We start from the raw sequence: 27,792 nt of genomic DNA, 5'->3' as shown, positions 1-27,792 counted from the left end.
ACTTTCTCCCGGGTGACAGTATATTTTCCCTTATCAATCCTTTGAATGGTTATGGTTTTATATAAGGATGTACAATTTCCCGGCACTTTAGAAAAAGTAACTCAGGGAAAAAGATAGGTTTTGGAAATATCTTAGATGTGCAGCAACATGTACGCTGCGTATTTTCGTATTACGAAAGTATACATTGGAATTCCACCAAACACCGCATGTTACTTTACGAATCATTGAAATAGAGATTTCGATGCGCTTTTGTAAGCCGTTCATAGCTCATGTCACGTGATCTCGCCAGCCGAGGACACGTGATGTAGTCAGCCAACAGCAACATCACTGTTAAGTAGCACGAACACACAGACAGGGAAAGTTAATAGTTTAAATTAATATACATAGTGTTGCTACAAGAAAAGCAAAGCTTTCACATATAGTATTGGTCTCAAGCTGCAAGAGAAGCTAAGCTTTCGCATATACTGTTGATCTTTTTCGCGCGTGTTACAGTTTAAGATATATCACAAAAATGTGCCAGTAAAATTTTTAATAATGACATAAATGTCTGATCTTCAGGGTTCGAAATTCTTCTAAATGGCTCGTCATCAAAGAGTTGATTTTTAAATGATAGTCAAACGCTCTGTGATTTAATAAATTCATGCTACATTCTTGCACATAGTTCAACTTACGTAAAAGGATATTTACTTTGAAAGTAACGCTTTTTAAACCACTGTTCGCAATTTTTTCCCGCGACCTGTTAGAAATAGTTTCGTTTCAGCAGTTGCCAGAGAGCGCAGATAACAGGCGACACCGCACTTTGGTAGCTATCATGACGTAGGAAACCTGTATGTACATACGTGTACAACATTGAATGATCATACATTATGTCATAAAAGAAACAAGACATCAGAGGATACTGCGAGAGCATCGGAATTTCGTGAACCATATAATTAAATGTGCACTTTTAAAGTGCACATTTGTAAGTACAGATTCCCAATGAAGTAGACCGCGACCTTGTATTAAGCTTTTCAGTGTGGTTTTCGGGATGTAAATTTTCTTGGAACACCAGTACTGTATTATATCATGTTTGGTTCTTTATTGTGGCATAATGCCATACATGCTAGAAAATGAAAACGTGCACTTGAAATGCAGTGAAGAGTTGAAACTAGCCAGTACTGTGGAATTAAACATTTCATTTCAAATACATTGACTGCCTCTGTGGAGAAGGTTAACAAAAACTTCTTTAGCAAACAGACAAAAATAACTTCGTTGTTCAGCAAGGCGATTAATGCTTGACTGTCAGAAAGGTGGAAATAAAATAAAATCTGAAACTAATGACATATTTCAGCCTTCCGTAATTATGTGAATGTGTTTTAATTCACTTGATAGCTCCCGGCCACAGATATCCATTTTGTTTTCATTTGACTTGAGAGTAAACGAAGGGGAAACAGCAAAATCACTAAATGTAAACACAGGTCATGTGGAGACTACCCACTATAACTCAGACTGCTCTGCGCATCAGCCCTGGATCTACGACATTTGCGAACCGGGTCAATACTAAAAAAAAAATATCGAATTTTCAAAATATGTTCATCTTGTAGCACACATCTTTCTGAAAAGTCTGAAACATACAACATACATATTCGAGGAAATGTACGACATATTATTTGGTCTTAAGTATGCCAAAGTGCAGTGCCACGCCTCTTCATAAAGCATTTTTCTATCGCGCGTCCAAACTATATTCAGGAGAGTGGAAATTGAAATGTCCTATGGTGCTTCCCCTGCTCCCAGTCGGCCGCTTTGACAGCCTGCACCTCTTAAAAAAAATCTCGCAATTAATAGCGGATGTGATTATATGTAATCGAGAGAACAAGAACTCTTCAGAAAATCTGAACTCTTTATTGCCTATTAGTTAATAACTTGCTGTTTTGTGTGACATAAAATTAAATATAGGATATATAAAACCAATACTGACAAGAGATAAGCAAGAAATTACACATTTCTTCAAACCTTAGTTCCTAGCATATTTTTCTCTAATTTTGCTACAGCTTTACATGGCGTGCTTTTCTTTCTGCAAAAGAATCTATTACCTCATCAAAGTTTGACAAACATTTTGCTACATGAAAAATCGAAATGTCGTTATCTAATACTGAAGAAGCTGTTAATACAACTAATACCCAAGACTGGTGTGGTTTATTGATCTGATAACGTCTATTTTATCACTGTCTGCTAGATACAACAAAACAGGCCTTTCTAATATGGCAGCAATTTTGTAACACACCAAATAAATGAGACTGTTTTGGCACAAATGGCCATTTTTATAACACGACAGAATACAATCCACGAAGTACCAATATCAAATGCCTATTAGGCCTACTACAAGCAAAAAGCTTTATGTTAGGAAACAGTTTCACATTTCATTCATACGCACCAGCTTCTCAAGCATGAGATCAAAAAGTAGTATTACGAAATTTTTATATAAATTTGGAATCGTCTTATTCTTCCATAATTTGTGTGATGTCCCCATTTCTTCTCCTTCCTCTTTCTAACAAACAATCTTGTCATCACCAATTCTGTAGCTATTGCTGCCACTGTCAAAATTTGGTTCAAATGGCTCTGAGCACTATGGGACTTAACATCTGTGGACATCAGTCCCCTAGAACTTAGAACTACTTAAACCTAACTAACCTAAGGGCATCACACACATCCATGCCCGAGGCAGGATTCAAACCTGCAACTGTAGCGGTCACGCGGACTGTCAAAATTTGTTCGCCAATTAACTTCACTAACCTTGCCAGAATCACAGGTTTAGTTATTCCGCGATTATTTTCCAGTTAGGCGTTATTATGTGTTCGAACAACACGTTTTCCGCGTTACTTCAGAATAGAACTTATGCGGCTGCTGGCCAAGGACTGTACTACTGGTCCTTACTAGTGTAGCGATCTGGCCAAAAATTTTCTGTCAAAATTTCATTTTCTTGAATACATTGAGAAGATAATACATAATCTTTCTCACCTGTTATTCCTGTCAGTCGTTTATTTCCATCCTGGTAGTCTGAATCTATGGATTTCACTAGTAATTATAACAATGCCGATCAATCGCAAACCGAATCAACCACATAAACAGACAGCCATTGGCATTCATCCGTTTGCCTTTACTCCCTCAAGCTCGTGTAGCCCCGTCCCCTTTTGTTTGTGGAAAGTTTATTTCTAGATGCGTCGAGGATTCTCCTGACAGACATTACGTACACTATGCATGCATTCATTCAAAAGTCAATTCATTCAGAAATCAACTTAAAATGTGTTCAAAATTCAACAGGGAAGCGTTTCAAAATCATATGAATAATCGATAGAAAAACGTGCGCTGAATGCTAGGCGCTTTATGAAACAAGTTTTTTTCCTCAAGAATATGAATTTGGCGCCCCCTTCCCCGGTAACATCTAGCTGCTTGCTGCGACTGCTGCCAACAGCCACATTCCTGTAGCCAGAAGCGGGAGAATCTACTACTAAAACATGACTCAACAGCGCATGCGCATGAGCCCGCGCGTAACTGCTAAAACAAATCGAATGTAAACAGTTGCGACTTCACGCTCATTGGAGGCAATTTGTTGTTATGAAGCACTGCAAAGTCTTCCTAATGCCTTTGACACATTTTCAGTTGGCAGACGCTTGCATGAGCACTGTGTGTCGTTGATGTATATGGCGCATTTCCGTTGCAATTTAAGTTATTTTCGTTTTTTTTTCTCTCGTTTATGTTTTATTGTTGAAGTATTATTCTGCAGTAGCGGGATACGGTAATATCCTTTCTTAGAGTATCGGCTCTTACCAGTCAAAATTACAAAAATTTAACTGAAAACTAAAACAACAAAAAATTCCCGGAATTCTAAAAATATTCCGGGTTTTTCCCGGTTTTCTCCCAGGTGAAAAAATTCCTGGGTTTTTCCCGGATCTCCCGGGTCGTATACAGCCTGCATTTGCAATTTCCCGCAAGTTGTGTTTTTCAGAATTCAGGCACAATTCTTTCCTAAAGTTTATAAAGCATTGCTCTATTTTTTTCTGTTACTTGCAATAGTTCGTAACTATGTAGTAGACCTAAGCTTTATTGCAGAATCAACTAAATTATAGAAAAAAAAATAACATTTTAAAAAGGAAAACAATTACAAAAATTAAAATGTATGATGTAATATTTTTTATCCTTGTAATATACATAATATGTGGAATTAAATAGGTCTAGTACCTCAGCCATTATGTCATGCATATCTGGTAAAATTCTGGTCTCCTACAAACATATAACATTGGATTAAATAATACCTCAATTTGAGGAAGCATTTTGAAAAAAAAAAAAAAAAAAGAATCATCCATTTCTTTGTAATTTTTTAATAACCCTAAGCAGGTTCAAAAATATTCAAAATACTTCTAATTTGTTTAGAAAGTGTGCTGCACTACCCAATATCAACAAAAAAATCTGTGGAACATATGCGTTATAAACAGTGTCCGAAAGAAATAGGTGTTGATTTTTATATAATTCGGAAAAGTACCCTGTATCCTTAAAGAATCTAAGCCTCATGTATATAACAGCCTCAGATGTATGATTACTTTCCAAATGAGTTAATGTGATAAATATCTGACATTAGTAAGTAAGCAGAAAAAGTTTAGAACAGGTTTTATGTTTGAAGTTTGTTGTCAGTTGCAAAGTGCTCTTATTATGAAAGACTGAATGAATCCAGTCTGGGTAATTTGCACTTCATTTTAGGCAAAAACTACTTTTTACACTTGTCAATCTTTATGACACCATATCTCCTGAACTACATGTTGCAGAATAATATAATTTTGTGGATAAATTCAGTGCTATATGCGGATACTGTCTGCAAAGTGTGTTGCAAAAACAATTAGTAGTAAAAAAGTAATTTTACTGCAAGAACAGCAAAAATGAAGTATGAAACTTATTCCCTTTCATCATTTTGCATGGGACATTTGTGGGAAAGTGTTTCATAACAATTAAAATTATGTTTGTTGGAAGTTTCTAAGTGCACTCATTCTCAAACACAGGATGAATGCAGTTGGTATGATTTGTGTCTTGTGCACTACAGTGTCTCAAGACATAAGCATAAGCACATGTAATAAATGTCTTATTGTGATAAACTTGTAATATAACGTTATCCCGGTTAATGAGTAGACTATAAGAGCATTTTAAATTTTGCCAATAATTACGTGAGATATTGAAAATAAAATTTTTGTTGTCCTAGCTGGAAGCCACTAGGCAACCTGCAGCTGGGACAATAATACAGATCCCTGAATGCACTCCTCCACTACATGACTTTATTTTGAGTCGGGGTGTGAGGTGGCACATGTGTGCAGAAAAGATGAGAAATTTCTTACCTCTAAGGCACCATATTTATCCCAGTGACTACTGAAACAAACAGCATCCACTGAAAGTGAAATACTATTGCAAGACAACTTGTGTTTTGCTGCGATAAATGTTGTCAACAGAAAATAATTCAAAGTAAACGTCTTTACCAAATATTAATTTTGTCAATGGTAGCTAAAATAAATGTTCTCGAAATACAGTGGGTGTAACTCGATCTTGTTAAAAATAATAAATGTTGACCAGAATTTATTTTCATTTTGTTACTTTGCTGCAGTTGATCTTCCCTGTAAGTTTCTTAAGTGAAAACGGGCCAGAGAACACCATGGTTAAAATGATGTGAAAAGAGTTATATTTTCAGCCATACAATTTATTAAGTCACAGAATGTTGCTCCAGATTTTATAACATACTGTATCTCCCAGATGATTTCTCACGGGTCTTATACACGCTTGCTAACAACTGATGCATTGTTGCATATAGTAAATTCGCTAATTACAGTTATAGAAATAATCATCGTGCATCGAGGGAGAGCTCTGGATCAGGGTGGACCGTAGTACAGTGACAGAAGTGGACCACTCGCGATTTTAAAGGAGAGAACTGAAATCCGTGTGAGAGGGTCCATGTAGAGGCACGCAGTATAGCTCCCTGGAGCTGCCGCTCTGCAGAGGCCATCGAAGAGGAACTAACCCAAATGCAGAAATCATCCACATACAGAGCAGGGGAGACCAAAGGACCGACGGAGGCCACAAGTCCATCTATAGCAATGCGGACAAGAAGTACACTCAATACAGAACCCTGTGGGATGCCATTCTCCTGGGTCCATGGAGAAGTAAAAACAATACCAACCCAAACCCTGAACAATCGATGGAACAGGAACTGGCGGATAGAAATCGGAAGCAGGCCTCGAAGACCCCACTCATGAAGTGTAAGTAAGATGTGATGGCACCAAGCCGTGTCATAGGCATTGCGAAGGTCGAAAAATACTGCAACCAAATGGCGGTGCTGGGAAAAAGCCTGCCGAACTGCGGATCCCAAGTGAAGTAAATGATCGATTGGAGACTGTCCCTCTTGGAAGCCACACTGGTAAGGGGACAATATATCCCGAGATTCGAGGGCCCAACTGAGCCAACACGCTACCATCCGGTCAAGTAATTTACAAATAACATTTGTCAGGCTAATAGGTCGATAGCTTTCGACAAACAGGGGTTTCTTACCAGGCTTAAGGACAGGAACCACAATGCTATCCTTCCACTGAGAAGGGAAGTCACCCTGGAGCCAAATACGGTTCAACACCTGGAGAAGATGTTGCCGTTGTGGAGCACTGAGATGTTGAAGCAGTTGGTTATGAACGGAGTCTGCGCCAGGGGCCTATCATGAGAAGAAGAAAGTGCAGAAAGAAGGTCCCATTCAGTAAAGGTTGTTTTAAGATTCTGACTGACAAGGGTAAAACGTAAGGCGGAAGCTTTGGCCTGCTGTTTCTGGTGAAGGAAAGCAGCCGGATAGGAGGCTGATGCCGATGCTGTTGCAAAATGGGTCGCAAGATGTTCCGCAAGAATCAACGGGTCCATGCAAATGCCATCCGGCAGGTGTAGGCCCGGGAAGGTAGACTACCGACGGGAACCTCGGAGAGAGCGAAGTGTAGCCCATACCCGTGACAGAGGGACAGTAGAACCAAGGGAAGAAACAAAGTGTTCCAAACACATCCGTTTACTCTGTCTGATTAAGTATCGGGCTTTAGCGCGAAGGTGTTTGAAGGTAATAAGGCTGGCAACAGATGGGTGTTGCAAAGGATAAGGTGTTGCAAAGCCCGATGGTAATCACGGACCGCAATGGCAATAGCCGTACTCCACTACGGGACTTGCCGGCGGCGAAATGGTCCCTATGAGTGTAGAACAGCAAGGCTAGCAGAGCGAACAATTGCATCAGACACATCATGTAGGATGTCATCAATACAACCTGACAAAGAGAGAGAAAAAACGACCTGTGCAGTGTAGAGAGGCCAATCAGCTCATTAGAAAGACTGAGGTAACCTGTCCATCGGGGAGCGGGAAGGCAGCAAGAGTATCAATGGGAAATGATCAATATCACAAAGGTCGTCGTGTGGTGACCAGTGTAATGAAGGGAGGAGGGAGGGAGATGAAAGAGAAAGATCAATGGCAGAAAAGGTACTATGACCGGCACTGAAATGAGTAGGGGAGCCATCATTAAGAAGGCACAAGTCGTGGTCTGCAAGAAACTGGTCTATGAGAAGACCCCGACTAGGTGGGAATGCACTGCCCCGTAAAGGATGATGAGCATTAAAATCCCCGAGGAGGAGGAAGGGAGGAGGGAGTTGCTGAAGAAGGGCAGTTAGGGCAGCAGGTGTAAGAGTCCTGTCAGGAGGGAGATAAAGATTGCAAACCGTGACCTCAGAGTCCAGGTGGACCCTAACAGCAACTGCTTCCAATGTAGTTTGAAGAGGAACCCACACGCTAGCAACGTCTGTATGGACCAGCGTACAAACGCCACCGGAGGCCCGCTGGGGGCCGACCTGATTTCGACAGAAAACACGGAATCCATGGAGGGTCGGTGCATAAGGGATTTCAACTCTGGAAGGTGACAGTAATATTCATTACAATTCCATTGGATAGCCACAGAACGATGATTCAAATGTGGGGTGAACAGGCTAAAACCAGTCATGCCGCTGGGTCACCATCCGTCACAGACAAGGAGGGGGCAACATCCACAAACAACATGTCAAAATCAGTTTATGAAGATGGGTACGAGACCTCTGGCAACACTAGAGACTCCTTAGCGTGGAACTTACGTTTCTTCTTCTTTTCTGTTTGAGATCGAGGAGGGCTGTGCGGCAAAAAGGAGCTAGCTGCAGCAAGATCTGGAATGGAAAGAGGTCGGGCGACCTGGGGGGCCACAGACCGTGGTTCTTGTGGTCATCGTGTGGCAGCAGACCTTTGGCCTGGAAGGTGCCGGAAAGGGGTATCCCGGGAGGGGCATCCTTGACCTGTAGATGCCGAAGAAGTGGGGCACTTCTCCAGCTGGGGAGGGGGAGCGGCACCCGGAGGGAAAGGTGTGGGAGCCACAGGGGAAGGAAGGGGGAGGAAGGGGTGAAGGTGTAACTAAAGCATAGCTAGACATCATGGACACAGGACGAAGACTTGCATACTTCTTACGAGCCTCAGTGTAGGTTAGACGATCAAGGGCCTTATACTCTTGTATCTTCTTTTCCTTCTTATAAACTGGGCAATCTGGTGAATGTGGAGAATGATTGCCATAACAATTAACACACACAGGAGGGGGAGAACAGGAACTCCCCTCATGGAGTGGACGTCCACAGTCACCACAGAGAGGGGCCTGCGAACAGCGGGGAGACGTGTGTCCAAAATGCAAACACTTAAAACATCTCATAGGTAGTGGGATGTACGGCTTCCCGTCACATCGATAAACCATAATCTTGACCTTCTAGGGGGGGGGGGGGGGGGTATCCCCTTCAAAGGCCAGGACAAAGGCACCAGTATCAATGCAATTGTCCTTCAGACCCTTCTGAACAAGCTGAACAAAGTGAACACCCCGCCGTCCAATACAGTCCCAAAGTCCCTCATCAGTTTGAAGGATGAGGTCCCTGTGAAAAATCACACCTTGAACCATATTGAGAGACTGGTGGGGGGTAATGGACACAGGAATTGTGCCAACATGGTTACAGGCACGAAGGGCTGCAGACTGGGCAGCTGAAGCAGTTTTGAACAACGAACCCGACCGCATCTTACTCAGAGAGTGCACTTCACCAAACTAGTCTTCAATGTGTTCCACAAAACATAAAGGTTTGGTATTGGTGAAAGTATCCCCATCAGTCCTGGTGCAAACCAGATAGCGGGGGAAAGGTTTAGCCCCTGGCCGACGAGCCTGACCCTCCTCCCAGGGGGTAGCCATGGAAGGGAAGGCCGAAGGAGCAGAAGAAGCAGCACTAAAAGAATCATTTCCATGCAAAGAAACAGCCGTAGAAGAACGGCCAGAGTTCTGGACCCATATGCGTTTCATTTGCATAGCGTCCACTCTGATACCACTCACTCCGATCACGGACTCTCCCCATGGGCACCACCCAGCCACAGCAAGGGCCGTCTGGCACCGTGGCCACTGCCAGGAGTTCAGATGCTCCAGGACGACAAGCAACCACTCCTAGGCTTACATGAGGTGGTCACAGCTCAGTTATCAGAAGTGTGAAGCCTGTGTTTTCAGGGGGCTCAACCAAAAGGGTACGTAGAGACCCCACCACACGGGCTGGCTACAGTGCTGGCTATGCACCCTAGCCATCAGACAACGATGTGAAGGAAAAGATGGAAGGAACTAGGAAGGCACATGTCAGAAACACTAGGTAAGGTGCTCTTCCCCAAATGGCTCACACTATGGAACAGAAATTTAGTAATGGAGGTCAAAACCCAGAGGGGGACCAGAGAATACCAAAAGGATGAGGTAATTACGCAACAAAACCAAATTGGAAAGCCAACATAACCAGGAGGATAGCGGGGCCAACATAAACAAGGACACCAAGAGAGGCAAGGAGAGGGTGAAGGGGAAAGAGCAAGGACAGGAAAGGAGGGGAAAGGCAAGGAAATGCAGCTCAGGAAAGAAGGCAGGCTGCAATACCTCGGGGCCCTGTACTCGCCACGCATGTACTCACGAAAGGACCGTGAGCCCCTTGGGGTGGCGTGGGGGGGGGGTGGGGGTGGGGGGGGGACCAGGACTGACAAATTACTGATGACAACCAATCTAAGAAAGCTGGCACAAAACCAAAAATTTATACTATTCCCCTACAGTCTGCAGCTGGAATGTGATGATTCCCAAAAACCCTGGGCAAGGTAATATTCTTGTCTAATTTTTGTTACAACTACTTGAAGTAAGACTAACCATTTTTAGACCAAGTCCACACCACACAAATAGAAACAAGAAGAGACAGATCAAAAGTCCAGTCATGCTACGTCTGAACATGTGGCGAGAACACAACTACAACTGATATTGCAAATTCAATTTAAATGCAAGTAGAAACAGATAGCAAACTTACTTGTCTCCTGTATTCTTCCATAAGCATTTCTTTTTCCTTTATTTTCATTTCAAATCTTTCACGCTCTTTTGAACGAATATCAGTATTTAGACATATAGCTGTTATTTCTTTGAACACACGTTGTGGCTTCACTGGTTCAAAAGGTTTTTTCATGAGGACAACAGGAGGCCTGGCTTTAAACCGTGTCACTTCTGCTGCTCGACGGTCTTCTTCAAGCTACAAAAACAATTAGACTCTGCATACACACCAACTGACAGTATTTGTACTAATTTAAGTAAAGCTTTTTAACAAAGAAAGAGTTGGGGGAGAGACTTACTTTTGCTTTCAGTGCTTCTTCATGCTGCACTCTTCTTTCCTCAGTATACAAATGGAAAGGTTCGGGTTGCGTAGGAGGGTGAGATTTTAATTCTGATTGCGAGACTGAACATTTTACTGATTTCGGTATTGGATTTGCACGGAATTCCCGAGCTCTTTTCTCCTCTTCTAAAACCTGAAACAGTAAATCCGATGTACTAACTACAAGCAGAGGAAATGACGCAAAGCAAGTGCAGCTATGGGAAATGTTATGTTTTGGTACAATATTCATTTAAGCTTTTTGTGTTAGTTGCAAATTGTAAAATGCATTAATCACTAACTGCAAACAACTGCTGTACTTAACATTTTCATTTAAACTCAGATTTTTATGTAACATCAACATGCAAAATATGTTCATACAAGGTGAATCTAGAAAGTAATTTCCAATCACATCCATAGATGGCAAAAGTAGCCAGATAGAAATGTGAATGCACAGGAGCGAAGAAGAGGTATGTGGGAATAATGCTCTGCAGTTTCAGTCTTGTGACGACAGTGGCTACTGCACAGGATAAAAACACAATAGACAATGGCTGCTCTGATATAGTCTCCCGGCAACTGCAAGGTTTGTGCAGTCATCTGATTTTTGCATGCTCGGGAAAAATCTCCAAAAGATATCCATCACCAATTGTGCCACATGTATGGACACTACATTATGAACAACAGTATGGTCAGAAAATGGTGCAGGCAATTCAATGCATCACAAACCAATATTCATGACGAACACCGTAGTGGCTGACCATTCCTCGTAACACCATAACTGATGGAGAAAGTATGGCAAGCAATTTTACAGAACCAGTGCTTCACAATTTCGGAACTCTCTCATCAATTTCCCCTTATGTCTCAGTCACTGTTGCACAAAATTGTCTTATGGTGGCAAAACAACTGACATATGAAAACAAAACCAAACATGCGACCACACTACTGACATTCCCTACAGTGGTACCAAGAGAAAGGTTTTAGTTTCTTGACCATTTTGTTATTGGGGATGAAACACGGGTTCATATACATCTACATATATACTCCACTAGCCACCAAGCAATGCGTGGCAGAAGGCACTATTTGCACCGAAGTCATATACCCTTTTTATAGACCTCTAGGCTCGCAGCAGCAGCAGCAGCCGCCAGACTCTTGCCCTGATGGCCAAAAAACCGATACCGAGGCGGAACATTCACTCACCTTTCTATGCGGAGGGCATCCTGGTACTACGCACCTTCACTCACAGGGCAAGTTGCAGTCCTAGAGGCTGTCACTCCCGCAAGTATTTTGGCAATCCTCCATGTCACTGGCACTTTCCACGAGCAGCTAAACTGCACTTAACTGGGGCACACACGGCTGAGCAAGCTCACTGGGTATCAGAGCATTCCCAAGTGCAGAACATGCCAAATAGGGCTTGGCTGCTCCACCGAAGTTCTGCAAGTGCATTAGCATGAAATTTCAATAAAATGTTTGACTTTCTGCCTATACCCCTGCCATAACTCACTGCTGCAACCAACCCTGCACGGAAGTAGCTCATTACTCTGGGCCACTTCAGCTGGTGACAGAAGAGAGATCTACAATGCCTGCAACCAATATCTGTGGATGAGGAAGTTGACTCAACTAAGGCAGCATTGCAGTTTTGTCAACATGTGGTGGCGTGAGCACAGTCTTTTAGTTTAACTGTATCATGGAGAGTCAATGGCTCTTTTGTTATGTGTGTAACTGAATTGATAAGCTCATTATGTGGCGAGCAGTCACAGAGTGCTCCATGGGTGTACGAACAGCAATGTTACTTTCGCAATATGAGTTATGAGCAAGTGCCGCACTTCATTGCCTAAGGGTATACTGTATAACAGGGTTCCCACTCTTTTCCTGATCTGAAAAGTTTGGACTTGAAGGCCTGTGAAAACACTCATTCTAAAGAGAAAACTAAAAAAGAAGCTGCAAATTTAAAATAATTTTTTTTAATTTAGCAAAACCAATTAAAGGTCACTTTGTGCCACTTTAAAATATGTATTTTGTAAGCATATTTTATACAGATACTATACCAATATCTATATACATAATAATTATAATTATATACTCTAATTTACTTTCACATCTTTCAGCATGGATTCAATTTTAGACTTTATTCCTGTCAATTCTTCTTTTTTCCCCTTGGTTAATCTTCTGAAACTGTTTTATTGGAAAATATATTTCTTATCTCCCACATTTTCAGCTTTATCCCCCAAATCATCAGCACATTTCTCTAGTTCACTAACAGCACCTTATAATCTCCTATTTTTGGTTTTAAATTCTTGTATTTCATTTACAACGGCTTTTCTTTTAGAACCTTGCATTTCAGCTTGCCTCAAGTTTTTCTGTTCTTCAATATACATTGTATATTTTTTGCCTGATATTAGCAGCAGATAAACGAAGTTCCTTGCTCACTTCACAATTAACTAATTCTCCAGTATGTTTTGTGTGTTAGGTATTACTCTTTGGGCAATAAATGTTTTGCTTTTCATATTTTACACTTCTATAAATTAGTTTTTTTTTTCTTTTTTTTGTGGTTTTAGGGCACACAACTTCAATGGTCATTAGCGCCCTGACTACTCTAAGAATGCACCGCGAGGCACAAGTTGACAACAACAACTAAAAGGGAAAACGCGATAAAAGACAGACTGACAGGCATAGGATTAAAAAACGACATCAAATGTCCTTAGCGAGGTTTGTCAAATTGATAAAACAAAGAACACGAGCAGCTGCTCGTGGGTCATCCGCTAAAATGGCATCGAAAGTATTAGGCAGGTTATATAAATTAGTTTGATGAGAAACCTCTTTCTACATCTGCTTGACCACGAGATAAAATCAATAACTTTTTTATGACACTGTGCACCTTTGAAAAATCTGGAGTCAAGAACATACTCGAAAGATATCATATCAGATAATACTTGCTCACTTTGTTATAATCTATAGCAGCACTTCACAATCATTATCTCTAATAACTTCAGCTTTCTTCTTCTTCTTCTTCTTCTTCTTCTTCTTCTTCATGTTTGCAAAGTCTGCATTTATTTGTTGTGGTGTTGGGATCTTTAATAATATGCTTGCTGTAATATCTGGTGTTTATTGTTTGATCCTGTATTGCAATCATGAATCCTTCCATCTCACTGTATATATTGCCTTTTCTTAGCCATGTGTTGGATGCGTCTTGATCGATGTGTGGCTGTGTTAGATGATACGGGTGCTTGCCATGTAGTGTTTTCTTTTTCCAATTTACTTTCTTCGTATCTGTTGATGTTATGTGATCTAAAGGGTTGTAGAAGTGGTTATGAAATTGCAGTGGTGTAGCCGATGTATTTATATGAGCGATTGCTTTGTGTATTTTGCTAGTTACTGCTCGTTCTACAAAGAATTTTCTTAAATTGTCTACCTGTCCATAATGTAGGTTTTTTATGTCGATGAATCCCCTTCCTCCTTCCTTTCTGCTTAATGTGAATCTTTCTGTTGCTGAATGTATGTGATGTATTCTATATTTGTGGCATTGTGAACATGTAAGTGTATTGAGTGCTTGTAGGTCTGTGTTACTCCATTTCACTATTCCAAATGAGTAGGTCAATATTGGTATAGCATAAGTATTTATAGCTTTTGTCTTGTTTCTTGCTGTCAATTCTGTTTTCAGTATTTTTGTTAGTCTTTGTATATATTTTTCTTTTAGTTCTTCTTTAATATTTGTATTATCTATTCCTATTTTTTGTCTGTATCCTAGATATTTATAGGCATCTGTTTTTCCATCGCTTCTATGGAGTCACTGCGGTTATTCAATATGTAATCTTCTTGTTTAGTGTGTTTTCCCTCAACTATGCTATTTTTCTTACATTTGTCTGTTCCAAAAGTCATATTTATGTCATTGCTGAATACTTCTGTTATCTTTAGTAATTGGTTGAGTTGTTGATTGGTTGCTGCCAGTAGTTTTAGATCATCCATGTATAGCAAATGTGTGATTTTGTGCGGGTATGTTCCAGTAATATTATATCCATAATTTGTATTATTTAGCATGTTGGATAGTGGGTTCAGAGCAAGACAGAACCAGAAAGGACTTAATGAGTCTCCTTGGTATATTCCACACTTAATCTGTATTGGCTGTGATGTGATATTATTAGAGTTTGTTTGGATATTAAGTGTGGTTTTCCCGTTTTTCATAACTATGTTTAGGAACTGTATCAATTTAGGGTCTACTTTGTATATTTCCAATATCTGTAGTAACCATGAGTGGGGTACACTATCAAAAGCTTTTTGGTAATCAATGTATGCGTAGTGTAGTGACCTTTGTTTAGTTTTAGCTTGATATGTCACCTCTGTATCTATTATCAGTTGCTCTTTACATCCTCGTGCTCCTTTGCAGCAGCCTTTTTGTTCTTCATTTATAATTTTGTTCTGTGTTGTATGTGTCATTAATTTCTGTGTAATGACTGAAGTTAATATTTTGTAGATTGTTGGTAGGCATGTTATGGGGCGATATTTAGCTGGGTTTGCTGTGTCTGCTTGATCTTTAGGTTTCAGATAGGTTATTCCATGTGTAAGTGTATCAGGGAATGTGTATGGGTATGCAATGTAACTGTTAAATAATTTAGTTAGATGTGAATGTGTTGAGGTGAACTTCTTTAGCCAGAAATTTGCTATTTTATCATTTCCAGGGACTTTCCAATTGTGCGTAGAATTAATTGCTCGGGTGACTTCATGTTGCAAAATTATCACTTCAGGCATTTGTGGTATCATCTTGTATGTGTCTGTTTCTGCTTGTATCCACCGTGCATGCCTGTTATGTTGTACCGGGTTTGACCATATGTTGCTCCAGAAGTGTTCCATGTCTGTTATGTTTGGTGGATTGTCTATTTTAATGTGTGTGTTATCTATTGTTTGGTAAAATCTCTTTTAGTTTGTGTTGAATGTTTGGTTTTGTTTCCTTCTATTTTCACTTTTTTTGTATCTTCTAAGTCGTTTGGCCAATGCTTGTAATTTCTGCTTCTGTTCATCTAATTGCTCTATTGCTTCTTGTTGTGAGATTTTACCTAACCTTTTTCGTTTTTTGTCTGATATTTCATTTGTTATAAATTGTGTTAGCTGTCCGATGTCTTTTCTCAGTTTTTCTATTCTGATCTGTAGCCTGTGTTGCCATGCTGGTTCTGTGGGTTTCTTCTGTGTGTTGGTTGGTTCTGAACTCTGCCTAGTGTGTATATTTAGTGTAGTGAGTGCTCCTACATAAACCAGTAGTTGTAACTCTTCCATAGTTGTGTTTTCATTTATTTTGTTGTGTATGATTGTGTTGATAGTTGTCATTGTTGTTTCGACTTGTGGGTTATTTGGTGGTCTATGCAAGAATGGTCTAATGTCTGTATTTGTGTCTTTGTATTCTACACTCCTGGAAATGGAAAAAAGAACACATTGACACTGGTGTGTCAGACCCACCATACTTGCTGCGGACACTGCGAGAGGGCTGTACAAGCAATGATCACACGCACGGCACAGCGGACACACCAGGAACCGCGGTGTTGGCCGTCGAATGGCGCTAGCTGCGCAGCATTTGTGCACCGCCGCCGTCAGTGTCAGCCAGTTTGCCGTGGCATACGGAGCTCCATCGCAGTCTTTAACACTGGTAGCATGCCGCGACAGCGTGGACGTGAACCGTATGTGCAGTTGACGGACTTTGAGCGAGGGCGTATAGTGGGCATGCGGGAGGCCGGGTGGACGTACCGCCGAATTGCTCAACACGTGGGGCGTGAGGTCTCCACAGTACATCGATGTTGTCGCCAGTGGTTGGCGGAAGGTGCACGTGCCCGTCGACCTGGGACCGGACCGCAGCGACGCACGGATGCACGCCAAGACCGTAGGATCCTATGCAGTGCCGTAGGGGACCGCACCGCCACTTCCCAGCAAATTAGGGACACTGTTGCTCCTGGGGTATCGGCGAGGACCATTCGCAACCGTCTCCATGAAGCTGGGCTACGGTCCCGCACACCATTAGGCCATCTTCCGCTCACGCCCCAACATCGTGCAGCCCGCCTCCAGCGGTGTCGCGACAGGCGTGAATGGAGGGACGAATGGAGACGTGTCGTCTTCAGCGATGAGAGTCGCTTCTGCCTTGGTGCCAATGATGGTCGTATGCGTGTCTGGCGCCGTGCAGGTGAGCGCCACAATCAGGACTGCATATGACTGAGGCACACAGGGCCAACACCCGGCATCATGGTGTGGGGCGCGATCTCCTACACTGGCCGTACACCACTGGTGATCGTCGAGGGGACACTGAATAGTGCACGGTACATCCAAACCGTTATCGAACCCATCGTTCTACCATTCCTAGACCGGCAAGGGAACTTGCTGTTCCAACAGGACAATGCACGTCCGCATGTATCCCGTGCCACCCAACGTGCTCTAGAAGGTGTAAGTCAACTACCCTGGCCAGCAAGATCTCCGGATCTGTCCCCCATTGAGCATGTTTGGGACTGGATGAAGCGTCGTCTCACGCGGTCTGCACGTCCAGCACGAATGCTGGTCCAACTGAGGCGCCAGGTGGAAATGGCATGGCAAGCCGTTCCACAGGACTACATCCAGCATCTCTACGATCGTCTCCATGGGAGAATAGCAGCCTGCATTGCTGCGAAAGGTGGATATACACTGTACTAGTGCCGACATTGTGCATGCTCTGTTGCCTGTGTCTATGTGCCTGTGGTTCTGTCAGTGTGATCATGTGATGTATCTGACCCCAGGAATGTGTCAATAAAGTTTCCCCTTCCTGGGACAATGAATTCACGGTGTTCTTATTTCAATTTCCAGGAGTGTATATATGTCAGCTGAAATTTTTCTTCTATATCTAACATGTGTGTCACTTCGTGTTCTATTTGTGCTTGTTCTGGTGGCTGTCTTAAGATGTCGTTTTCCTCTGATTGTTTAATTGACGCGTTTTGTTCTTTGTTTGTTTTCTCTGGGATGATTGAGTCCGTTACTGTATTTTCTTCTTCTTCTGATTGCACATTATTTTGTTCTAGTATTAGTTGTACTTGTTGTTTGATGTTTTGTAATTCTGACTGGGGTATCCTTATATTTTTGTTTATTACACGAATCTGATCAGCTAGACGTTGTTCTGTTAAAAATTTTAATTCTGGGTATCTGGTAATAAATGTTGTGTATACTTGTGATCTGTATCCAGTTGTATTGGTTCCTAGGTTTGTTGCTTGGTAGTAACAGAACATGAGGTGTCGATTAACTTCATTTGACCATCTCATCCTCTGTCTGTTTTCCTTCTAGGATGGTTGCAGGAAGCATATCCTGCAAAACACCTCTATTTGGATTTAAATGATTTTCCAGTTGGCTAGCAGTGTCGTTACCATTGTGGGAGAGCATAGTGTTCAAGCGTCGTCCCCGACCATGACGGCGCTTGTCCGAGGCTTCTTTAGTTCTGTCCTGAACCAACTAATCACACTAAAAGGGGGTTAGCCCTATTAGTGGTTTGTTCTTTTCGTAGTCTTTTACGACTGGCAGAACATACCGGAGGCCTATTCTTTTCCCGGGCCTCCACGGGAATTATTATTATTATTATTTATTTTATGGCCTTCATTGGACCACTCTAGTCAAAAATACAAAGTTCTAAACAAGTTGTTACACAGGGATACAATTTGGTTGAACAATAACTTAATATGATATTTAGGTAATATAATTATTAGAGTCTATTCTTATATGAAAGGTGTTTTGCTCTTCTGTCTGCCCAACATTTCTTCATTCTTTCAGATATTTTCTTTCTTCCTTCATCTGAGACAACTCTTCCTGTACTCCTTTTATTGATTTTCATTTGTAGTCTGGTTTGCGGGTCTTGCAGTATTCTGGTTTTTTTTCTGTCTTGTTTTTTAGGTCATCTACTGTAATTTGAAGTTCTTTTATATCTTCCTTAATTTCTGTGATCCATTTAATGTCGCTCTTGCTATTCCACAATTTTTGTATTATTTTTTTACTAATTCTGTTTTCTGGAGTTCTTATCAGATGTCCAAAGAATGAGATGCGTTTCTTCCTGATTGTGCTCATGACTGGTTCTATTTTCTTATATACTGTTTCATTTGATGCTATTCTCCAATGTCCATTTATTTTATACTGTTTATTTATACATGTCCTAATTATTCTTCTTTCTATTTTTTGTATTCTGTCAATTTCTGCTGTATTAGTTGTTTTGAAGATAGTTTCAGCTGCATACGTTATTTCTGGTTGTGTAACTGTTTTATAGTGTTTTAATTTTGCATCTATAGATAGGCTTTTTTTGTTGTATGTAGTTTTGGTAATGTAATTTGCATAGTTCAGTTTTTTTTATTCTATTCTGCCATGATGGCTTCTCATTTAGATTGTATGTTATTATTTCGCCTAAATATTTAAATTTATCAACAATTTTGATTTCCTGTTATCCTATTGTAATTTTGTTTGCAAGTGGTGGATCAGTTAGCATAATCTCCGTTTTTTTTCAAATGATATTCTAAGGCCTACTTTCTCTGCTATTTCTTATCGTGATTTCACTCGTTGCCTGGCTTCTTGAACGGTGTTGGCTAGGAGAGCAAGATCATCAGCGAATCCCAAGCAGTTTAAGCTAATATCATCTTTTGCACTTCCAATTCTTATCCTCTTTGGATTGTCCTTGTACCATTCTCTCATTATGTATTCCAGTGCACAGTTGAACAGTAATGGTGATAGGCAGTCACCTTGTCTTAAGCCTGTTTTTATGAGAAATGGTTCCGAAATTTCTCCTCTAAACTTCACTTTTGATTTGGTGTTGGTTGGAGTGAGTTGTATTATTTTAATTAATTTTGGATGGAGTCCTAGATTTCTTAAAATTTTTAATACTGAAGGTCTGTGGAGACAGTCATATGCCTTCTTAAAATCTACAAATGTTATTGCCAGAGGTTTGTTCCGTTTCTTGTAGTATGCCATAATCAATTTTAAACTAATTATCTGCTCTGCACAGCTTCTCCATGGTCTGAAACCTCCCTGATATTCCCCTAACTCCTGTTCTAATTGCTCCTTGATTCTTTCATATAGGATCTTGGATAGAATTTTGTATCTGCAATCTAGGAGAGAGATTCCTCTGTAGTTGTCTGGGTTGCTCTTATCTCCCTTTTGTGTAGTGGGTGGATGATAGCTGTGGTCCAATGTCCGGGAAATTGTTCTGTTACCCAAATTTTTGTTAGAGCCATGTGTAAGGAGGTCTTGACTGCGTCACTTGCATATTTCCACATTTCAACAAAAACCTGATCATCTCCACATGCCTTATAATTTTTTTGTTCTTTAAGATTTTTTTTCTACTTTTTGGAAAGTTGGAGGGTCTGGTTTGTTAGGTTTGGTTTTTATTGGGGTATTTATGTTGATTTGTAAGGGTTCTTTGGGTTCCTCGCAATTCAGAAGTTTGTTAAATGCTTTTGCCATGATTTCTGCATTTTCCTTGTTACTGTGTGTCATTCTTCCATCTTCATCTTTCAGTATTAGTGTAGGAACCTCATATTGTTGTAGTTGTTTCCCAAAGATTTTGTAGTAGTTCCTGGAGTTGGTTTTATGATAATTACCTTCTATAGACTTTATAATATCTTTATGAAATCCTCTCTTGATTCTTCTAATATTTTGAGTGAATTTTTTTCTTTCATTTTTTAGGTTGATGGCATTTTCTTCATTTTTATGTGTTTGAAACTTGAACCATGCTTGGTGTCTATCTTCATGGAATTTGTCACATTCTGATGTCCACTATGCATGTTTCCTTCGTGGGTTCAAGGGAGCTAGATTCTCTGCTTCTTTTTTAAGATTAGGCACTAGTTGTTCTAGATCACCTGTTAATTTGATGGTTTGTGTTATTTGTTGGTACTTATTATTTTTAATTAGCTGATGTGGGTCAAACCACCTTTTTATTTTATTAGTTTTTCCGGTCCTCTTCTTTAACGGAGTGAATGTGATTTTAATTTTAACCATATAATGGTCTGAGCCTGTGTCTACTCCTCTCAGTACTTTAACATTGTGGATCTCCCTATGAAAATTTTTGTCCATACAGACACGGTCTAGCTGCCACTCGCCCTTCCTCCAGTCTGGATGTTTCCATGTTTTAAGTTTACTTGGCTTCCTCTTAAGGTATGTTGATTTAGATATAAGGTTGTGTTCTCTGCAGAGTTGTACAAGTCTTTGACCGTTTTTATTTGTAAATTTATGTGGACTCCATTTTCCAATTATATCTTTATATTTCCTTTCTTTTCCCAGCTGAGCATTGAAATCTCCCAATAAGATTTTTACATTCTTTTTATTTACTCTGTTCACAGTTTGTTCTAGAAGGTCCCAAAATTTATCTACTTCTTTCTTTGTTTTTGTTAGACAATTTTTTTCATTTGTTGGGGCATGAGCATTTATTATTGTATAGGCTTTATTCATTGTTTTAAAGCTTAGAGTTGCAATTCTTGGTGATATTGCTTGGAAATCCGTTACTGAATCTATTATTATTATTATATTTACTAAAAACCCTGTTCCAAACTGGGGACATTGTTTCATTGCCCTCGGTCCTGGTTTCCCATTATAAATTCTGTATCCTTGTGATTCGAATGGGTCCTCTGTGGTGTTCCTCATTTCTTGGATCCCTGTTATTAAAATTTTTTGTTTATTTATTTCATCTGTGAGCTCCTTGAGTTTTCCGGTCTGAAGTAGTGAGTTTATGTTGTGTGTTGCTATATAATTTATTTGCTCATGTTTAATCTTCTTTTTGCGTTTTAGTGTGCATTTGGATGGTTGCAAACGCTCCGATTCGTTGCTGTCTTCTAGTTGAGTACCCACCGAATCCGATGTAGCCTTTTCCTGCCTTTTTGAGCAGGGCGGTGGAATTTTTTTCCTAAAAGACCTTTCCATTTTTGACTTTCGAAGGTTGTCAACCTTAGTTGGAGCAAGCTCCGATTTACAACTACGGTTTCATAAAGTTTCTTAACACCAATTTCATTTTGGCATAACAATCAAAGTGATTTAATGCTATCTGCCTTGGATCTAAAGAAGATAAACTTTAAACCATTAGTGAGATAGTTGGAGATTTTTCTAGCAATTTTTTAACTAGTGAAATCAAAAAATTATGAGTAACAGATCTTAAATTAAAGTTATCTTTTTCAGAGACTTTCTCAAAAAGTTAATTTTTTGCTAAAAAGCATAAAATAATTTTATTAATTTCTGTATGGATAGATTTATCTGCCAAATCAAATTCTGATAGTTTGCAGAGGTTAGTTTACCTATGCTTTTTTTATTATATGAAAATTTATACAAAGGTCAAGAACAAACCTTCCGAGATCCTCAGCAAAAGAGGTAACATTGGATTACTGTTTTGATACTTTTCTAAGAGTGGGGTTAACATTCTGGCAACAGATAAGGAAAAATTAAGTTTCACAGTTATCAAATTATCTTCAGTAGCTTTTTCTAATGTCTCATAAGATTCTGAACGTGGTTTGTTAAACTGCTTTTTCCCCCCACACAAAAAACAAAATGTTTCACATCATGCCATATCTTTTATGTCCTCTTTGCTGCTGGAATATTTTCAAAGCACCTACAGCTACAAATATTAAATGAAATTTTCTTACTTGTTGAAATTTTTTAGAAATGCCACTTCTTTCTTAAAAGCATTATTCATCACATACAGACCACAGCTACCTAAATTACACTCCTGTTTAATGAGTTCTCAATTTAAATTTCCTTGAATCATACCAAATAGTTTCCAATTAACAGCTGCACTGTCCACTGAAATCTGAATTAACTTTTGTATGTTCAGTTTACTTGTTAGATTATAAAATGCTTTCACTGCATCCTCAGCAGTACTGTGACCTAGGAAAGCAGAATGCAGATATCGTGTTTCTACTTTATTGATTACATCTACCTGTAACAGATGTGTAAATCCATTTGCTTGGCCTGTAAAGATTTATTTAATGCTTCATCAAAGCACAATGCGAAACTATCCACATAATTAATTTTATTATGCAGTGTATACATAATTAATTTTATTATACAGTGCATTCATGAAATATGGCGTTACCCCCAAAGCTGACCAAGTATGCACACTTAGTTGGTCCACATGAAAACTGTTTTGCAATGTCACTGTCTGGAAACATTTGCTGAAAAACACTACTGACACCCGCACACGACTTGTATGAAAAATTATTAGTCATATGTTTTATTGCCCATATTATTTCGGCATCCAACACTGAATTTTTAAAAATGTGATTTGATACAGTAGCCACTTGTTCTATTGCTCCATTAATGTTTTTTGTCTCTTTTTGTTTCAAAACTACAGAATTGGGTGTTTTAGTTTCTTTTTTATTTTTTTGGATAAAAATAATTTTAAGTTCACGGCAGCTGTTTCTTTGGCCATCATTAACATCAAATGTCTCTTACCTAAAAAAGAAAATAAAAATGTAACTTTCATTAGCTGCCATATGTATATTCAATTTCATGGAAGTCAAGTTAAATTTGGGTACACATTTACTATTAAGGTCTTAAAAGTTTTATCATGCCATCAAATTTCTATTGTACCGTACAACTTCTCAAACCCGAACTCAAGCCAACAATCACATAGTGCAATTAATTACAATGTCATCTGTGCAGTGCTGCTGAATTGAATTGAAAGTTTGATATTGGACTGTCCATAAATGAATGTAACGAGATTTACGACCTCCCACCCAACATAAATTTTTACATCGCAGTTTCCAGTTTCATCTGCTACAGGCGCAGTTCTCGCATCACGTGAACCAACTACATGCTTCTAGGCTCCTGGTTGCTGCTGATCCGTCATATTCCAAGCTCCACCTCAATCAAACGATCTGTGCCCTGCCCTATTTCAGTTTTCCTACCTCAATAACTTAGTACCAAATACTGTGGTTCAAATGCACCTGATGAATCGAAACAACTCACTTAACTGCTTGTTTTGAGCCATAATTTTAGGTGTAGCAAGTTGTTAAGCGTGGCATCGGAACTCTTAACACATACTCATTGGACAAAGCAATTTGAATGCTGGGACTGCACCTGCGCCCATCATGACGAATCAATGCATGCTGAAGCTGCATATACAGGGTGATTCACAAAGATATGCAAATATTTTAATATGTCATTCTAGAAGTAAAACTAAAGAAAGTAGGTCATATAAAAATATGTTTGCAAATTTTAGATACGGAGTTATGGCTAATAAAACATTTTGCCTAAAATTTAGCAACTTCGCTAATATGAAGCCATTGCAAAACTGTACGAGGTTTAAGTAAAGCATGATTTCCAATTGTTTTGTTGTTACTGATCTAGTAAATCTAATAAAACTTGTCCCAGACATTTATCTGCAGTAGTTTTCCAGAACATCCAGAGAAGCAAAGACATAATTTCATAAAATTTTTAATTTATTAACTACTTGGCCCAATTTTTTTCTTTAAATTCCAGACAATTGCACAAAGTTTTCAACAGAAGTTGTAGAGAATCTAATTTTGAAAAAATGATGGTAATAAGATTAACTGAAACTGTTTGAATGCGTCAGATAATCTGCTTTTATTAATACCATACCACTCATGAATTCATGTTAAACCAGAAAAAAACAAAGCTCAGAGTTGAGGAGGTTGTACAATGTGCATACAATTTCACAATACATTCACAATAAATGTTCAAAAATGTCTCCACTGAGTTCAATGCCTTTAGCTGCATGCGTATGAACAGATTTTGCTTCTCATTTCAATTTCACAGGTTTGTTCTTAATTCTGTCTACTGCATTCATAATGCGAGCAAGTAATGCCTCATTTGTATTGACTTTGTCCTCATAAACTATGTGTCTCATTCATCCCCATAAACAAACATCCATTGGTATTAAATCGGGCAATCTGGGTGGCCACAGACCTGTAGCACCACAACCAATTCATTTCTGGGGAAAATGTTCATTTAAATGTGTAGTAATGGTGTTGGTGAAATGTGGAGCCACGCCATCATGTTGAAAATACATTTGCATACAGTTGCACAACTCCATGCAAAGAGCAGGATCTCCCGGATGTCAATGATACACTTTTTGTTTGTGGTAATGATACAGATTATGGTACTTCAGTACCATACCTTAGATTGTGAAATGCCTAATCGTTGACAGATACGTCATGTACTAGTACCCGGGCTACGTTGAACAGCATCCATAATATCCTCATCATCATCTTCATCTATCGAATGCACTTACTGATTATGAACGCTACGTAGAGAACCTGTCTCCCGCAACATTCGAAATACTCTGCTAATGGTTCTTGCATTCAGAATCCCCCCGAGTTGGATAAGGTATGTGATATTCGTTAACTGCAGCTGTAGCATTACCATCACATTTGCCATAAATAAATTTGAAACGCATTCCTATTTCATAAATAATCTACAAAGTACAACAGTTACTATGTGGTTTCACTTAAATAATACACTGTTGTTCTTATGTTCTTTCACTGAACAATACAAAAACTTAACTCTTATCAAGGTTAGGAAATTGACTGATTGATTAATTAATTAATTGAGAAGGGTTGTGGGACCAAACAATGAGGTCATCAGTCCTGCGATTCTGAAGTGAGTCACAGAAGAAAGAGGATCGTCTAAAAGTGGATGGATCCAGTCAGGGGAGTCAAATTATAGAATAACGAACATTAAACACACACAGTAAAGGCACAAAAGGTGAGACCAAATCTAAAAGCTGGCAAAAAGGGGGCTGGTCATGGGGTCACACACCGAGAAGACGTAAAAGTAGTCCCAAAGGTTAGAAAACGACAAACAACTTACTAATGGTTACCAACAATGACAAACATTTCTACATTCTTAATGAAAAGTAAACAAATTTACTTGTATAATTATCTTTTCTTCTCTGGATGTCCCGGAAAACTACCGCAGATACCTGCCTGGAACATGTTTTATTAGATTCACCAGACCAAAAACAACAAAATACATGAAAATCGTGCTTTACTTTAACTTCGTAAAGTTTTGCAATGGCTTCATATTAGCGAAGTCGCTAAATTTCAGGCAAAAACTTTTATTAGACCTAACTCCGTAACTAAACCTTTGTGGACTTGTGAACCATGTTTGTATTAACTTTTTTCTTTAGTTTACTTGTAGAATAACATATTAAAATATTTGCATATCTTCATGAATCACCCTTTATTTTGCTTGCTAAAAAGCATGCTAATGCGGTCACATTAGCGGCTTCATAATTTTATCCTAGCATTATCCGAGATGGCCGCTACACAATTTATAGACTTGTCGAGTTTTCTATTTCTACAAGTGTGCTAACAATTACTTCATGCATGAATGAATGTAGAACAACAGTCCGAGAACAACAGTCAAAGTGAGCAAAGCTAATCCGTCCAGACAGCACAACATTTAATGCACTAAGCCACTATGTTAACGCCAGCAGGGCGACAGCTGGAGAGAAGCTCTAATATTCACGACGGTAGCCAATAATGGCCGGTTACATTTGCGTGTATCGTATGATTGCGCAAAGCTTTGTGACGATAAATGCAGCTGTGGCTCCAGCATTATAAAGGTTTAAAGCAAATGGAAAGGTCCACCTAGCCACAGAGTCATGTTGGTTTACAGAATTGGAGAGAGAAAGAAAATTGCTTGTATACCAAAACTAAAACAGTTTTTATGGTATCTCTTAATGGAAATGTTCGAGATATTTCGCTTGCAGTGGCACACGTCAATTGTTTGCTAGTTTACATTCTTGCATCAACGTGAAAAATGACAAAGAAATTTTTATTTATTTATTTTTTTATAGTCGCTCTCTCTCTCTCTCTCTCTCTCTCTCTCTCTCTCTCTCTCAGAGAACTGAGGAAAAGAGACTAGTCTCTTGCAAAACGAATGAAAATGACCTCTTTAAATGTTCATAATTCTTTTATGATAGGATGACTGGCGCGAGGAACGAGTGCTGCAATAAGAATAGCTCATGCGAACCAGAAAGAATACAGATCAGTATTTTCAAAGAAAACAAGAATGATTTCACTTACGTTCCGTTTTTTTTTCCCCCCTCTCATCATATATTGCAAGAATGTTGTCACTTACAAGCAAATGTAAACAAGCTAGTACCAACCAATCTACGCACAATGCTGTGCATGGGATATATTGATACCCTCCTTGTCTACAGAAATATCTATGTTGTTCATAGTCTCAAATTCAAATGATATTTCGGGATCTCTGTTTCTAACCCAGAGTTGTTGAAAGTTCTGAGCAGTACTGAATTTGGGAGGCTGTTCTGTATTAATTATTTTATCACAAAATTATTCTGCTGTATAGCATTATCCACCGTAATAAAATAAATATGTATGAAAAATGATGGAAAATATACTTACTGCTCATATGTAGTTTTAGGACAATTCTCCCACCTATCAAAGTGCAAAATCTTTGTTGCACACAGTGCAATTTGCTTTGATTTTGTCACCATATAGTGTAATCCAATTCTTGAACTTTAACAAAGAAGATTAAACACACATTTACCCGTTTATGGGCTCTTAATGGTGATAACATTCAAGAACTGATTCAACAGAGGACATATCAATTCAAATTTTGTTAATCGAAGATGGTAGATAGAGGAAGATTATGTCCTGACGTTACATGCATAAATGGAGATCGAAGGCGCCATGGGTGTTAATGTCTATTCATTCTTGGCTGTAGTTACCGTATAATCCACAGCGCCTCTGCATACTACGTGGCAACTACTGCCAATAAAGAATAAGCACTTATCCTCAGCATCTTCAATCTCTTATGCAAGTGACGCCAGGGCTGAGTCTCACATAGGCACCCAATGCTCGTCACTATTGATCCCAAAGATCATTACAAAAACATTGCCTTTTATGGAACTTTGGAATTTTTACTAAAAGGCAGTGGCACTCAACAAAATCTGCGTTAAAGAACTAAAAAAGTGTTAGCCCACAGGGTATTGACTAGAAGGACTGAATGGAAAGGCAATGCACGATTCAGTAGAACACTTATTCTTCTCATCACACAGAAAATCTGTTAATTATGGATGAAGACACGTGCCATCCTTACTTACCCAAAT

At 39.4% G+C, this 27,792-nt stretch overlaps 1 protein-coding gene across 2 annotated transcripts in view; it reads right to left on the bottom strand.

Moving 5' to 3' along the window:
* The window catches only part of LOC126162703 (targeting protein for Xklp2 homolog), a 155,027-nt gene that overhangs the window by 5,477 nt on the left and 121,758 nt on the right, over positions 1-27,792 (bottom strand). For both annotated transcript variants that reach the window (XM_049919356.1, XM_049919355.1), the window contains exons 9-10: positions 10,720-10,893; positions 10,404-10,619 (exon numbers count right to left, since the gene is read on the bottom strand). In XM_049919356.1, coding sequence (XP_049775313.1) covers positions 10,404-10,619; positions 10,720-10,893 — 390 coding nt within the window. The remainder of the gene's footprint in view (positions 1-10,403; positions 10,620-10,719; positions 10,894-27,792) is intronic.

The sequence above is a fragment of the Schistocerca cancellata genome, chromosome 2 (genome assembly GCF_023864275.1).
Source record: "Schistocerca cancellata isolate TAMUIC-IGC-003103 chromosome 2, iqSchCanc2.1, whole genome shotgun sequence".
Taxonomy (NCBI): domain Eukaryota; kingdom Metazoa; phylum Arthropoda; class Insecta; order Orthoptera; family Acrididae; genus Schistocerca; species Schistocerca cancellata.
This window is presented reverse-complemented; position numbering and strand designations above follow the sequence as displayed.